The sequence below is a fragment of the Caretta caretta genome, chromosome 8 (assembly GCF_965140235.1).
Source record: "Caretta caretta isolate rCarCar2 chromosome 8, rCarCar1.hap1, whole genome shotgun sequence".
Taxonomy (NCBI): Eukaryota; Metazoa; Chordata; order Testudines; family Cheloniidae; genus Caretta; species Caretta caretta.
This window is the reverse complement of record NC_134213.1, coordinates 5,252,918-5,269,353: the sequence shown is the minus strand read 5'-3', so window position 1 is coordinate 5,269,353 and position 16,436 is coordinate 5,252,918. Positions and strand designations below refer to the sequence as shown.

The window sequence follows — 16,436 nt, the reverse complement described above, 5'->3', positions numbered from 1 at the left end:
TGTTGAGCCTTGTGGAAAGAAAAAAACCTTTGTTTCTCCAAATACCGCTGGGCACATCTCTTCCTCTGAAAAAGTTGTAGAAAATATTGGTGGATGTTTGTGCCAGAGTCCCATTTCAGTGGCTAGAAAACAGGCACAGCACAGGAGCAGGTTGTTTCCTTCACAATTACAATATTTACTGCTTTTTTGTGCATCTTCTCTGAGGATCTCAAAGCACCATTATAAAGGTGGTAAGCGCTATCACCATTTTACAGACGGGAACACTGAGGCACAGAGGGGCAAAGTGACTTGCCCAAATGCTTCTGACCCGCAATCCAGTGGCCTGTTGTTCTGTGTTCCCTTCTCTGCTGATCCCCATCTGCTGTGACTGCTGGTCATCAACCACAGAATGATCAAGTTGCTCTCCTCATTGATATTTATTCTTTTAAGGTGCGCTTTGAAGGATTAACCGGCAATGTTCAGTTTAACGAGAAAGGACGTCGGACCAACTACACCCTCCATGTGATTGAAGTGAAACACGATGGGATCAGGAAGGTAAAGCAAAGGATCAGTTCTGTTCCTGTTTAACAGTTATGGGCAAGGTGTCGGGCGCAGGATGGGCTTGTCTCTTGGAGGCCATTTCTCCTCATGAGTCTTAAGAGGGAGAATTCATGAGTAGAGTAGCTATGCCTGGTAACTCCATCGCTCAATGTGAGTGGAAAAAAAACATGAGAAACCATGTTGTATTACTTACATACAAAATATGGAGGTTTTTAACAATGCACAGCGTTCGTCTAACACCACTCCCATTGAAGTCAGTGAGAGTTTTATACCACTAACGTCTTTGGGAGGGCAGTGTGGAGTGATTTTGGAAATCCCACACAGTCACCAGAATTTTCAGTAGGGTTCACAATCAGGGCCAGATTTTCAGAGGGGCTCAGCTTCCAGTTAAGCACCAAAATAAGTAGCCATATTTTCAAAAGAGCTCAGCATGTCGTGGGTTCACTCAGGCTGTATGTGTTTATCTCCCACTTCCATACAGAAAACTTTCAAACAGAGAGAGAATTTTTTCCCTTCTGTCCTTTGGAATTTAACCTGCTTGAGATGACAGGTTTGGAAAATGAAGAATGCTGGAACTATTCAGGGAACAAAATCAATTCTATTAAACCTTAAATAATGTGGGATTTATGTCAGCAACTGAAAAACAATACATGTATGTTTAATTAGGAGGAAAATAGCATGCGGTTCATAGATTCCCAAGCCAGAAGGGACAACTATGATCATCAAATTTGACCTCATCATCTAGATCTGACAGCTGCAGATACATTGCATTTCTACAGAAGCAATATCGTACGATATCGTATTGACCCTGCTGGTTTCAGATGTGAAGTTGGAGCCCATCAAAAAAGGGCAGTAGAACTTCACTTTCTGACCTGTTTTATTCCTTTTGGGAAGTATTTCCTACTGTTTTTGTATTCTGGTAACAACTGGTTCACTCTGAACCCCTGGAGGCCTGCATGGGGAAAACCCTCTTTACTAGTCAAAGAGATTTTTTTCCTTCACTGTGGCCATATGAATTTAATTATTAGATATGAATTTTGTGTCTGTACAGTGGGGTCCTGAGCCATGGTTGGGACTCCTAGGCGCAACCACAATACAAATAAATAAATAACCAGCATATGAGTATAAGATACAGAGGACTTGATCCTGCCCCATATAAGTCACTGAGAGTTTTGCTGTTACCTTCAATGTGAGGTCAAGATAGGGCCCAGAGAAGTCCAAATACGGTTTTATACTGTATGTTTACTGCAAACAATCAAATCCTCCCTTGCAACTCCCCCAACCTTTACTTCCAACACATGTGCTGTAAGTGGGATCAATCAGGTGAGAAATGCCAAGCAAATATGTGTTTTCTCCACTTGTGCTGCCCTAGAGCAGCGTGTGGAAGCTTTTTCCTCACACACTTTTCATTTTTCTCTGCAGTAAAGAGAGGAGAAGCCTCTCTGGGTTGTATGTCTTGCATTGCCGGGATCTCTAATCTTCCCTCCACAGGTTTTTGGTCTTGCCTTGAATTAATACTCTTTCCCATATCATGTGGTAAGAAATCCCTTTCACATCAGCAGAGCTTATGCAACTTCATCCGAACATGATATGATGGAAAACCTCTTAAAAAAATCAAGCCTTCAAATAAGGCCACCTCAAGAATGATCTTCCTATTGATACTCTCCAGCTCTCTGCTTTGCCAGTGAGCAGTGATAGCATGGACTGTATCCCTGATTATTAATAAACACAGAGTAACACCAAGAATTCTGCCCCTTACAGCTTCTTAGTTGCATGTGCAACTCCAAACTTTTTGCAGTGGGACAGCTCCTTTTGTCTCTTTCTAACAAGTCTCCTGCTTTTTCCCCCCCATTTTGTCCTGGTTCTGCAAGGTATCCTAGAATTTAATTTTACACTTGTGCAAGTGTTGAGGTGTGACACAAGACTTGTATCAGCCTCAAGAGGCCATCATACATTAACAGTGGTCACCATTAAAAACTTAAAGGAGGACTTGTGGCACCTTAGAGACTAGCAAATTTATTTGAGCATAAGCTTTCGTGAGCTACAGCTCACTTCATCGGATGCTGTAGCTCACGAAAGCTTATGCACAAATAAATTGGTTAGTCTCTAAGGTGCCACAAGTCCTCCTTTTCTTTTTGCGGATACAGACTAACACAGCTGCTACTCTGAAACCTGTCATTAAAAACTTATTTACCAGCAGTCCGCATACAGTGTTGTGAGATTCTTTTGTTATTGATTCCCCTAAGTATTGGAGGAAATTGTGGTACTTCCATTATTATTGTGTGATTATTGCTGTCATATTTACATATACATGGTTACCCCTGTACATTATGCACAGTACGTGTCATTATTTTTCTGGGGTTTCCAGGGCCAGGATGGGGGGAAAGGTCAGGACAGTGTGAGCAGTAGAGGTCTGGTTGGTGATGAACACCCTGAGACAGCTAAAGCTGGCATGGCAATCCTATTGGTATATTATTCTCCTCTTGGCTTGTCCTAGGAACAGGCTCGGAGGACAGCAGGGTTTCATGGTCTTTCTTTCGTTAACAGATTGGTTACTGGAACGAAGATGATAAGTTTGTTCCCACAGCCACAGATTCCAAAGGTGACAATGAATCCGTGACTCTACAGAATCGGACTTACATAGTTACAACTATTCTAGTAAGTTCTCTTGCGTGTCTAATCCACAGGTGTCCCTCACTCCTTTCTCTTCCACTCATGCTCCCTGTTGTGCTGTGTACCCCTTTCCTTTCAGACGCCTTTCCCTGTAATACATGTTGCATATAATCACAGCAGCACTTAATGCTTCCAGTGGTGGCCCATAAAAACTTGCCGTTGCCCTATAATTAAATAAATACTTAAGATGTCTCCCCTCTTAACACAGAGAAGAACGACAAGGAAGTATGGCAGGCAGTGAGCAGGGACATCAACATAGGGAAAGTAGGTACATTGTAGCAATGTTTTATATTGTGCACCCACAGAGCAGGTGCTGTAATTTGAGGAAGGAGACGCTGTATTCCTCATACATAACAGAGGTTGAATCCCTGCTTTAAGAGGAAAAGTCAACTCAGCCATTATTATAGAGCAGCAATAGGCACCTCCATAACATTTGACATAATGCACCACTGTGCATGCCTATCTCACAGAGATTGACTGATGACGGCTTACTCAGTTGTTTGTGAAATGCTAAGGGATCCTCAGGTAGAAGGCATTATTTCCCTTTTGGAATCTCTGCCAGAGATTATTGAAGAATTCCTATCCGTTTTCCTTGTTGGTTAGGTCCACCTCAGCTAGGTTTGCTACCAAATTCTTCACAATAGAAATCTCAAACAGGCAACTTACCAGCCCAAACTTTTCTTGAACAGGCTGTGCTGAACCACTTTGTAAATGATTCCAGCACTAGCAATTGGAAAGTGCATTGAGAATCGTATCTAGCATCCCTGCCTGAGAGCATGACACAAGTTGAACATCTCTGGGGGCAAAAAGGGAAGCATGACTCACTAACTTGTCCTCTCTCTGCCAGGAAGATCCATATGTGATGCTCAAGAAGAATGCCAACCAGTTTGAAGGCAACGAGAGGTATGAAGGCTACTGCGTGGAGCTTGCTGCTGAGATTGCTAAGCATGTTGGCTACCAATACAGGTTGGAGATAGTGAGCGATGGGAAGTATGGAGCCCGGGACCCTGACAATAAAGCATGGAATGGCATGGTGGGAGAGCTGGTCTATGGAGTAAGTTTCCAACCTTGTCCATTGATTCATAATTACAGGAATTAATTATGAGTGGACCTCAAAAAGTGTAGCTACCAGGCCCGAAGGCAAACTGATTGATTAGGCAAACTGTCAAATTCTGCAAGATTTGGTTGGGAAAGATTTCTGATACTCCCAGCTTCCAGGTGAGCTGAGAACAGCTTCACTTAGGACAAAAACAGAAGAGGGAGGAGGTTTGAGTCTCAATCATCTCAGGTATCTCCTGCCTTCAGCAGCCAAAGTCCTTTCAAGAACTAGATAGATAATGGGCCTTAATACAGCACCTTAATAAGACATCCAAATTTTGAATTTGTGCATCAGCACCTTTGTACCCCCCTAGTGCACTTAAGCACTGAATTGTGTACCCAAATGCAGGAGATGGTGGTCCTATTAAAGTACCAATGGTACCCTTTCTGTCTGTCTGTCTATCTCTATTTATTGAGTTCCTTTTCATGTTTTGAATGTTTCCATCACTTTGTGTTGCTTGGATTTTTAATGCTACCCCAGCTACATCTCTATTATTTCATGTTCATTTTGATTGAACAATAGGACCTTTCATCATGTCACCATGGCCTTGTTGCTGTTAGATGTCTGTTAGTGCAGTCAGTTAGAGTATCATTCTTAAGGTCTAGCCCACAGCAACCAGTGTGACCTTTCTCATCCTACAAGATACATTTTAATGAACTAGCATCTGAAAGCATAATATAATCAACCTTTTTCCAGGAGGTAAGCATACAGTTATGCAGAGAGTTACTCACACTGCAGAGTAGCAATTTAAAGTAGTCCTCTGAGGTAAATAACCCAGCCATCCTACCCCAAAACCAACACCCAGAGCACACCCATTTTGTCAACTTTTCTCTGACAGAGCTGTGAAGGAGTAGCACCTAGAAATGGTTGGGTTTGAAATCTCAGCCTTCTGACTAGTCAGACTCTTAACACCAAAATGGGCTCTCTCTTAGAATCTCCTTCTTGCTATTAGTATTTCTATCCTTATCGTGCATCGTGTCACTTATATTTATATCTGGTTGCTGGATGGCTTGATCATTATTCACTACAGCTGGTTGGGAATTTTCCATTGGAATTATTTTCTGCCATGGAAAATGCAGTTTCTGCAAAAGCAACATTTTCCATGGGACAGTCTCAATTTCACCTTTGGGAAAATCGAAATGAAAGTCAATAGAAGTTAGGCACTTTTGTGCATCTCACCAGGTGCATCTGTAGGCACCTAAATTCCTTTCTAACTCTGGCCCTATGTGAATTAGGAGCCTTCATCCCATTTTCAAAAGTGGCTTTGGCTTTTTTGAAAATATTTCCCTTCATCTATGAGTCATGCAATAGAAAAGCATCTCCTGCTGAAAATAAACATCCTGGCATCACCCCCTCAGTACACTTTCTTCCTATCTCTTCTGCTGTGTGTATGATAAGACTCTGTTACTTTGTCATTTCTTAGTTGGGCAACATGATATTGAAATGAGATGTCACTAACCTTGGATTGTGACATCAATGGATGAATCAGACAAGAGGACCTGACTGGCTCGGAAAGGAAAGATGTCTGATTTTTAAACCTACTTGCAATCAGTAATAATAGGAAAGGAAATAACATGCTGGTGTAATGGGGTTTTTGTTTAGCTTTTCTCTAGTAGTTGGTTTCTCCTGATTAAATCTTCCTATGAAATCAGAGAGTGGATTGGGAGTGTCCAGTAGAAGGAAGACGAAAGAGAAGGCTGGTGATGGAGTGTGTTGGTGCATGTAATCTACAATCTGTGTATCTGGTGTCTCTCTCTCCTTTCAGAGAGCTGATGTGGCTGTTGCACCATTAACCATCACCCTCGTCCGAGAAGAAGTCATAGACTTTTCCAAGCCATTTATGAGCCTGGGCATATCCATCATGATAAAAAAACCTCAAAAATCCAAGCCAGGGGTCTTTTCCTTTCTGGATCCCTTGGCTTATGAGATTTGGATGTGCATTGTTTTTGCCTACATTGGAGTAAGCGTTGTCCTCTTCCTGGTCAGCCGCTTCAGCCCTTATGAATGGCATACTGAAGAGTTCGAGGAAGGGCGCGACCAGCCGCCCAGTGACCAGACTAATGAATTTGGGATATTTAACAGTCTTTGGTTCTCCCTGGGAGCCTTTATGCAGCAAGGATGCGATATTTCACCAAGGTTGGTTACCTTTCACACACAAATACTCTTCTAATTCATGCATTTTTAGTCCTTTTGGATGCCATGGAGCCATATATCCCTTTTCAACCCTCTTTCTGGTTTTTCTCATTCAGTTTAATTTCTGAACTACACATATATTTAGAAATGGGCCAAAATAGGCATCATTTACCCAACATTATAAACACTAGAGCGTAGATAAAATGCTGCTTTTAAGACGTGCCACCCTAGTTTTAGGTTTGGCTTTGAAAAACAAAATTCCCAACAACAAGGTTCTGCAAAGCCACCTGCCCCACCTAGACAGTTTTGCTTATCTCAGTGTCATTTCTCTTTGAACAAAAGCGTCCTCCGGGCTTTGCAGGGAAGCTTTGAAAACCCAGTAAAACAATGGAAGAATGTTTTATTTATTGATGATTTGATGTTCCCAATGAATGCTTATGCACATCTTGCCAAAGACTGTAAAATACATTGAATTGCAGTAGATGTCGCTGGGCCCTTGGAGAGTTACTGCGTTTTCACTACATGCTCCCATTTTATAGTCAATGGTTCAAGTGTATGTACGGAAATGAGGAGTTGCAAAGCACCAAAGGGCTAACTGCTTCCTTAAGTGGCTTCTGTGGAAGCCAATTTGTCTCTGCATAAATTAAAAGCATTGCATCTAAATAAAAGGCTGGTGTGATATGACAGGTTGGCTAAAAAGCTGGGAAAAATACCAGAAAAAAATTGTGACATGGGGAAACCATGTAGCAAAAGCTTTCATGATACAAAAAAGATGTTGTGCAAAGTAGTCACAGAATTGGGAGATTCAGTCATCATCTTTGCAAATTTTGCATTTATTTTTTGTAAGTAAGTTTCCTCTGACCAGCCAAAAAGCCTTTTATGGAAGTAACATGCCTGCAATTGCATTGGTGACCAGTGATTTTTGGTATTTATTTATTTTTCCTTTCTACCAATAGGATTAATAATACAAACTCTCTCCAGTCTGGCATTTCATGCAAAAAATACTTTTCACTTGGGTCTAACAAGTATTCTTTGCTTACAAAAATTGTACATCAAGTAAATGTTTCTCTAGTGAGGAGTCTTTGATCCATTGGTACGTGTACACTCCTCACACAATGAAGAGAAAACTGGAGATTAGAGTTGGTCAGATATTTTTTAACAAAGGTTTTGGGGGGGAGGGTGGCTGAAAAATGCTGATTCATAAAACTGAAACTTCACAGGAAAGGGTTGATTTTTGATGAATTTCCCTACTCAACAAAATGTTGAAACTAAAATTCTGAAATTGTCAAAATCCCAGTCAAGGCAAAAACCCAAAAATGTTGAAAAAAAATTGAAAGAGACATAATGAAAACTAAATGTTTTTAAATGATCAGAATGTTTTTGTTTCAACTGACTCAAACTACAATTTTTTAAATTAGTCAGCTTGTGAAAACGTTGGTGATTTCGACTTTTTGTCCCGATTGGGAATGGGAAAAATTTTGGAAATCTTTTTTTATTCATGGCAGGGATCTATTTGGGAAACTATTTCCTGCCCAGTTCTGCTGGAGATGAATCAAAGGCATGAGCTTAGATCTGGATTTGGATAGATCCAGTGTCAGGGTTGGGTGGGCGGAGAGCAGTGCTTTAAATCTATGGGGTTGGCATGGCTGTTATAGAGATAGAAACAAACCATAGAATAAGATGCTTCCCAAGCCTAATATTGGCTCTTAAAGTAGAGTTGCAGAAAAATTATTCTATAGACTGGCTTCTTCGCTTTGTCTGTTTATTTTCCCCAGTGACTTCAAGATCAAATCTACTCTAGTAACAAATCAAGGCAAGACTTTTTCCATCTTTTTTTTTTCCCCTGTCTTGTTTTTCTTTTATTTGAAGCCTCAGATAACATTAACTCTGTGTGCGGTATTGTCGGCTTACAGTGCTGTAAATGGAAGTTAATTTTACACATGCTGAGCGGACAGTGAGAGTCTGGGGGATAAAACAAGAAATGACTCCATCAGCAAATAGCAATAACACTAAACAACAGCAAAAGCTCTTGTATGATGAAAATTAAAGTGCCTGTATGTCTGGGTTCTTGACTGTTTGTTGCCTGTTTGGCAAAATATTAATGAAATGCCTGATAGCAGAGGAAAAAAGCTTCCAAAGGCACTGTGGTAGATGTGACATTTATAGTATTAATATGTTTTAAAGGTCATCACTGATCATTATCCGAAGTGTTCAGAAAGTTTTTCCCTGTGAACACCCGCGGAGAGGAGTTTAACCTTTAACACATCTCTTAACTTGGCTGCATCTATTAGGATCCGATAATTATTGCTGTGGTTGCTGTTATTGTTATTACTGGTCAGGAATTTTTGTCCCTCCAGAAGTTAATTTGTGGGGGGGGGGGGTGAGAAAACCTGGATTTGTGTTGGAAATGGCCCACCTTGATTATCATACACATTGTAAGGAGAGTGGTCACTTTAGATAAGCTATTACCAGCAGGAGAGTGAGTTTGTGGGGGGTGGGGGAGGGGGTGAGAAAATCTGGATTTGTGCTGGAAATGGCCCAACTTGATTATCATACACATTGTAAGGAGAGTGATCACTTTAGATAAGCTATTACCAGCAGGAGAGTGGGGTGGGAGGAGGTATTTTTTCATGCTTTGTGTGTTTATAATAAGATCTTCTAAACTTTCCACAGTATGCATCCGATGAAGTGAGCTGTAGCTCACGAAAGCTTATGCTCAAATAAATTGGTTAGTCTCTAAGGTGCCACAAGTACTCCTTTTCTTTTTGCGAATACAGACTAACATGGCTGTTACTCTGAAACCTGTAATTTTGCAATTAGTTCCCATTCAGAATTGAAACAGCAAGTTGAAATATTGAAAATTGTTTGCAGAGTGAAAAATTCAGAAACTTGTCTGATTAAAAAATGCCAAAATGAAAAATATCAACATTTTGGAGCGAATTACAATGACTCAACATTTTCAAATGGCATTTTCTGTTTTGAACGGCCATTTCAAAGTGTAAAATGTTGTTTCAATTTTTCAATGTTGACTCTAAATGAATGTTTCTGTTTCAATTCTCCTGATAGAGAAATTGAAAAAAATCATTGAAATTGACATTTTCCCACAGAACATTTTGATTTTAAGACAACTGCGTTTTCTGACAGGAATATTTTAACACAAAAAATGGTGACCAGTTATTTTTATTATTATAAAATGTGGTTGCTTGGATCTGTGTCCAGTTGCTTGTGGGGTATTTTTATCTTTCACATCTTTGTTGGCCTAATAACAGTAGCTTGTCCTTCAATAGAGACCATCACAGGCATAACTCTGTGTATACCCATGCTGTCATGTGGCAGGACAAGCTACATAAGCAGTGCAGCCATATCCCACTATTTTAAGGGGCCGTGTCGTGTTTGGCGTCCAACAACCAAAATAAATGAGCATCCCCGAATCATCTGTGAACCCAAGCATCTTGTTCACATCTTGGTGTCAACAAGCTACCTGAACGGGGGTTTCCATTTGACAGAGGATGCCTGCTGCTGAGGTTAGGCAGGGGAACTAGGATCAGGGTTAGACAGTCTGGTGGTGCAGGGATGTCATTCTATTGATGATTCTGTGGAGTGTCCCTGTGTGTGGTGGGGATGGGGCTGAGGTCCTGTCGAGATGGGAGAAGTGCTCTGGAATGCTGATCGGCAGTATAACTGTTCAGAGGCCTGAAAATACTTTCTTCTGGGTGGGCAGATATTCTGGGGTATGCATCCCTGGGGAGGGTTCTGTGGGGAGTGGTTGTGGGCGAAGGAAGGGGGAGGTTTCTGTGGGGTATGGCTTGAGTGGAGAGAAGGGGAGGGGAAATTTCTGCGAGATGTCGGACAGCAGAACAATGGTTCCTCTGTATTTCTCACTGTGGGGACATGGGCTCTTGGGCTGCATCGCTACATATGGAGGGAGACACGTCTCTGTCATGATGGAGGGTTGGTTTGCTGTAGCGTATCACCCCGAAATGGGCACTCTGTAAAGCATCATTGGGTCCATGTGCATGGGGAGGGGATCCTATGGCGTGTCACTGAGAATGGGGTAATCCTGGAGTTTGGGGTGGGGGGACTTTGTGTGGAGTGCCCCTGTGCAGATGCAGGGGGGTTGTGAAAGGTTAGTGTGTGGGATGCGGTAGAGGGGCACCAGCAGCCCCTGGACTGGCTGGATATCAGACCCTGCCACGTGACAGGGATATTTACCTTCTGTAATCCTGACAGACAATAGGTGACTGGGGTCTGGAAATAGCAAGCACTCGCATAGCAGCAGTCCTGGGCCTTGTATGCTTACTGTATGAGATCAGAGGAAAACCAAATATTTGCAAGAAAGTCGATAAATGAAGGCAACTGTCTTTATAGAAATACCCCAGAATAAGGAGAAGTTACAGAGATTCAGGGGCATGTTAACATATTAAACCAATGCACCTCTAACAAGTCCACACCATTGCTGCTAAAGAAGTTGTGTCACTGGCAAGAAGAAAGCTTTTTGGGAATTAAAAAGAGCATAGATGCTGCAATATTTTGATGTTAGCAGTGCAGAGCCTAAACGCTCAGTGGATGCCTACCTATATAGTTTGGTGGTTGTCTCTCTGCAAGATGATTGCCCGGTGGTCTTATTGCAGGAATTACTGAATGAAATTATATGCTCTGGGTTAAGCAGGAGGAAAAAGTAGATGATCATATTTGTCCTAGCTGCCCTTAGAATCTATGCTTCCAAAGTACTGATTGAAACACACCAGAACTTTGCTCAGATTGAAAACGAAAAAGAAATTGGGTTAGGTAGTGAGTGGTTTCATGAATACACTTATGGGCCGAAATCACTCAAGGCTGAAACAGACCATTAAACCATTGGTCTGTTCATAGTACTGCCTAGACTTCAGAAAGTGATCATGAAATTGCAAAAGTACTCGTTAAAATGTGAAATACAGGCCCGTAAAGAGCACCTTGTTGCAGACATCCTTTCAAGAGAGCTACTAAATATTCCGCAAGGATTTGCAGGATGAGGAGTGTGAAGTAAATATGACTCAAGTACTACTTATTTCCAAAACGCAATTTGACGCACACAGACTAGACACTCAGAATCGCTGAAACTTACAACAGTTGGAGAGCTAGGCCTGGTCTACTCATGAAAACTGTGCTGCTCTCACAATACCAGTACAGTTAAAATGGTACAATCCCCTCTTGTGTGAGCATAGCTGTATCCGTATAAAAATGCATTATATCAGCACGGTTTACTCCTAGCATCTGAAGGACTGTTATGACTGTGTCCATGCTATAGATGGCATTCACTTAACTATTTTGGTAGAAAATCGCCTCCTGAGCGACATAGTTACACTTTTCAGAGGAACAGCCGTGTTAGTCTGTATTCGCAAAAAGAAAAGGAGTACTTGTGGCACCTTAGAGACTAACCAATTTATTTGAGCATGAGCTTTCGTGAGCTACAGCTCACTTCATCAGATGTTTACCGTGGATACTGCAGCAGACTTTATATACACACAGAAATCATGAAACAATACCTCCTCCCACCCCACTGTCCTGCTGGTAATAGCTTATCTAAAGTGATCAACAGGTGGGCCATTTCCAGCACAAATCCAGGTTTTCTCACCCTCCACCCCCCCACACAAATTCACTCTCCTGCTGGTGCTAGCCCATCCAAAGTGACAACTCTTTACATAATCAAGTCGGGCTATTTCCTGCATAGATCAAGGTTTTCTCACATCCCCCCCACCCCCATACACACACAAACTCACTCTCCTGCTGGTAATAGCTCATCTAAACTGACCATTCTCCAAGTTTAAATCCAAGTTAAACCAGAACATCTGCGGGGGGGGGGGGGGGGTTAGGAAAAAACAAGAGGAAACAGGCTACCTTGCATAATGACTTAGCCACTCCCAGTCTCTATTTAAGCCTAAATTAATAGTATCCAATTTGCAAATGAATTCCAATTCAGCAGTTTCTCGCTGGAGTCTGGATTTGAAGTTTTTTTGTTTTAAGATAGCGACCTTCATGTCTGTGATTGCGTGACCAGAGAGATTGAAGTGTTCTCCGACTGGTTTATGAATGTTAGAATTCTTGACATCTGATTTGTGTCCATTTATTCTTTTACGTAGAGACTGTCCAGTTTGACCAATGTACATGGCAGAGGGGCATTGCTGGCACATGATGGCATATATCACATTGGTGGATGTGCAGGTGAACGAGCCTCTGATAGTGTGGCTGATGTTATTAGGCCCTGTGATGGTGTCCCCTGAATAGATATGTGGGCACAATTGGCAACGGGCTTTGTTGCAAGGATAAGTTCCTGGGTTAGTGGTTCTGTTGTGTGGTATGTGGTTGTTGGTGAGTATTTGCTTCAGGTTGCGGGGCTGTCTGTAGGCAAGGACTGGCCTGTCTCCCAAGACTTGTGAGAGTGTTGGGTCATCCTTTAGGATAGGTTGTAGATCCTTAATAATGCGTTGGAGGGGTTTTAGTTGGGGGCTGAAGGTGACGGCTAGTGGCGTTCTGTTATTTTCTTTGTTAGGCCTGTCCTGTAGTAGGTAACTTCTGGGAACTCTTCTGGCTCTATCAATCTGTTTCTTTACTTCTGCAGGTGGGTATTGTAGTTGTAAGAAAGCTTGACAGAGATCTTGTAGGTGTTTGTCTCTGTCTGAGGGGTTGGAGCAAATGCGGTTGTATCGCAGAGCTTGGCTGTAGACGATGGATCGTGTGGTGTGGTCAGGGTGAAAGCTGGAGGCATGCAGGTAGGAATAGCGGTCAGTAGGTTTCCGGTATAGGGTGGTGTTTATGTGGCCATTGTTTATTAGCACTGTAGTGTCCAGGAAGTGGATCTCTTGTGTGGACTGGACCAGGCTGAGGTTGGTGGTAGGATGGAAATTGTTGAAATCATGGTGGAATTCCTCAAGGGCTTCTTTTCCATGGGTCCAGATGATGAAGATGTCATCAATATAGCGCAAGTAGAGTAGGGGCTTTAGGGGACGAGAGCTGAGGAAGCGTTGTTCTAAATCAGCCATAAAAATGTTGGCATACTGTGGGGCCATGCGGGTACCCATAGCAGTGCCGCTGATCTGAAGGTATACATTGTCCCCAAATGTGAAATAGTTATGGGTAAGGACAAAGTCACAAAGTTCAGCCACCAGGTTAGCCGTGACATTATCGGGGATAGTGTTCTTGACGGCTTGTAGTCCATCTTTGTGTGGAATGTTGGTGTAGAGGGCTTCTACATCCATAGTAGCCAGGATTACACTGGTACAAAGATTGTGTACAGCAGGCCTGATTCGAGAGGGATAGACAAATGAAAAGCCCAGGTACCTTCGAGCATAAGAACATATTGTGACAACAGAGGTGAAGTTGCTGCATGTGAGGGATGGGAAAGGATTCAGGCTTATGTTTTGCTTTGGTCCCTCAGTTGCCCTCATTGCCTATTGCAAGTTCTCCCTTCCTTGGGGTGGGAAACACAGACCCTGGTACCTAACTAGGCCCCTGTGGGTCGGAAGCCTCATTGACTCGCTCTTCATCCATGGATGACCAGCCGGAATTTCTGAGACACCTCACAGCTTTCTTAGAAGTGAAAAAGAGTAAAAGCGTAGAGTTAACAGATTATTTACAAGCAAAACAAATTTAAACATACATGTCTTATGGCTAGGATCAAGCATTTGCTATACGCCTACCGGCCAGTCCACCTATCTTCTGTTACCTCAGAGAGAGCATGTTTCTCTCTTTGTCATCTCTTGGGCTACATCCTCACTGCTAAAAGAGATGTGCATTTCTAGCAAGATAACTAATGCCTGTGATCTCACTATAGAAAACCCACCTTTTGGTGGCCTAAATTTGTCATGCAGGGCTCACTGTACCTGCCTGTCTGTCTTTAGTGTCCTCCTCCTCCTCGATTTCAGGATCCATTACCATATTCAGCGGGTCTCTGCCTTCCCCTTCCTCTCAGGCCACATGGGGTGTGAGCCCTTCATGCGTATTCTTTTGTCTCACACTGGTTTTTCCTGACAGCCAGGACTTCTAGCTGGGCAGACTACACGAATGGCAGCTCTGTTGTTAGGGTGGTTAGACTCACTAAACCCTCTTGGATTGTAATCACTGCCCTGATTACCATATCTCTGTGGAGGAGGGTTGAAACTGTCTGGTAGATAGGGTTCTTCTGAACCCCCTCCTGTGCTATACAATCTTAGAAGTCGAGTGCAGAAATCATATTTTAGATACAGATCAAAATATACTATTAATGGGATGGTGCGTCATTGTACAAACACAACATAAGCTTGCTAAACATAATCTGCAGCACTGAGAAATCTGAGAACAGCACCGGAGATGTCCTGGTCTGGTGGTCATGAAGGCTGCCCCTGCAGATATAGCGTGCGTATGAAATCTGCACTGAATTCAAGGAACAGAATGTAAAAGAACCAATCCTGTGTGTCAAGCTCTTATCCGAGGTGGGGAGGTTCTATCGTAAATGGGGGATTTCTGGATTGTCATTGTGTATGTGTGAACGGGAATAGTGTCTGTGATGTATAACCGTGCAGGGACAAAGTGATTTTAAAGGGTATGCCCACACTGCAGCTGGGAGGTATCATTCCAAGTGCAGGTAGACAGACTCGGGCTACGTCTGCTCGAGCTCGTGTGGATATTACTGCAGGGGCAGTGGCTCCAGTTAATTGTCCAAGCCCACCCGACTCCCTGGGTCCGAGCTCGGGCAGCTGGCCTGACCAGCCACCTGTGCTGCAAAGTCCAGGCTGCTATTTTTAGCATGCTAGCTGGAGCTGAGTTAGCGCAGGTCTGTGTGCATGCACCGGGAATCACATCTCCCAGCTGCACTGTACACAGACCCAGAGGGTCACTGTGTAGGGAATGGGGGAATTCTGCAGAGTATGTTGTCATGCTCTGCAGCACTCGGTTTCAGTGGAGTGTCACTGTCTGCAATGTTGCTGTAGCTGGGTTGGACCCAGGATATGAGGGAGACAAGGTAGGTGAGGTCACATCTTTGACTGGACCAACTTCTGCTGGTGGAAGGGAGAAGTTTTCGAGCTCCACAAAGGAGTTCCATGTCGCTCAAAAGTTTGTACCTTCCATCAGCTGAAGTTGGTCCAATACAAGATATTACCTCACCTGCCTTGTTTTTCTTGTATTCCATTTCAGCCACTCTTCCAGGCATTACCTCTCACTCCCTCCAGCAGCATGTCTGTGGAAGAGACTATTATATATTCATCATGTAATTCATTATGAAGATTTTTCCTCCTACTCTTTTTCTTGTTTATTTAGATTTTATTTTAAATGAATTGAAAAATCACTGGAGACTTCTACAGTAGAAAAATGTGTCAGGAATTTTTTTTTAATGTCATCATTTTGAAATTTCGTCAACACGTTTCAATTGCTGAAAAAAATTGACCACTGTATAGCTGGTCAAAAAATATTCAGAACAAATTGTTGGAGGGAGTGTTTGAGGGGGGCGGGTCAAAAATCAAATTTTAAATGAAGCTTTTTCTCAAAAATTCAAAATTTGGGACACTTAGACAAGCTCTATTGAGTCGTTACATAAGAATTGATTAGTTCCGAAAATGAGGACCAGTGCTGAACGCAGAGCATGAGCCTCTCCCTTGGGCCCAGTTCACCATTGTCCCAATCACAGGACAATGAACAGTCCCAGGGCTGAGAGGCCCTCGACAGCTCTACCAGATCCCCTCCAGGAAGCATTCCATGGTGACTGAGGGGTGTGTTCAGGGTGAGAGAAGGTGACTGGAGTATTCTCGCAGCCTCTTGATTGGGTGCAATAGGCTGGGTGCAATTTAGAGCAGACATCAGGTCTTCTCTAACTGGCACTGGGGACAAACCAGACCCTAAAAGCCAAATGACAGAGGAGGTTCAAACTGCCTCCCCTCCATCCCCACTCTAGTAGAGGATGGATATATTGCGGGGGCTTTTGAAGACGTGGCCATGACTCAGGAGTTCGGGATCGGGCCCAAGCTGTTTTGCAGTTTGT

The 16,436-nt window shown here is 42.8% G+C and overlaps 1 protein-coding gene across 6 annotated transcripts in view; it reads left to right on the top strand.

The window, feature by feature from the left end:
- GRIA1 (glutamate ionotropic receptor AMPA type subunit 1) overlaps window positions 1–16,436 on the top strand; it is a 166,761-nt gene that overhangs the window by 106,027 nt on the left and 44,298 nt on the right. For all 6 annotated transcript variants that reach the window (XR_007357944.2, XR_007357943.2, XM_048860115.2 and 3 more), the window contains 4 exons: window positions 430–534; window positions 3,088–3,198; window positions 4,061–4,267; window positions 6,078–6,448. Coding sequence is in view for 4 of the 6 variants with exons in the window: in XM_048860115.2 (XP_048716072.1) it covers window positions 430–534; window positions 3,088–3,198; window positions 4,061–4,267; window positions 6,078–6,448 (794 nt within the window). In the remaining 2 variants the exon portion in view is untranslated. The remainder of the gene's footprint in view (window positions 1–429; window positions 535–3,087; window positions 3,199–4,060; window positions 4,268–6,077; window positions 6,449–16,436) is intronic.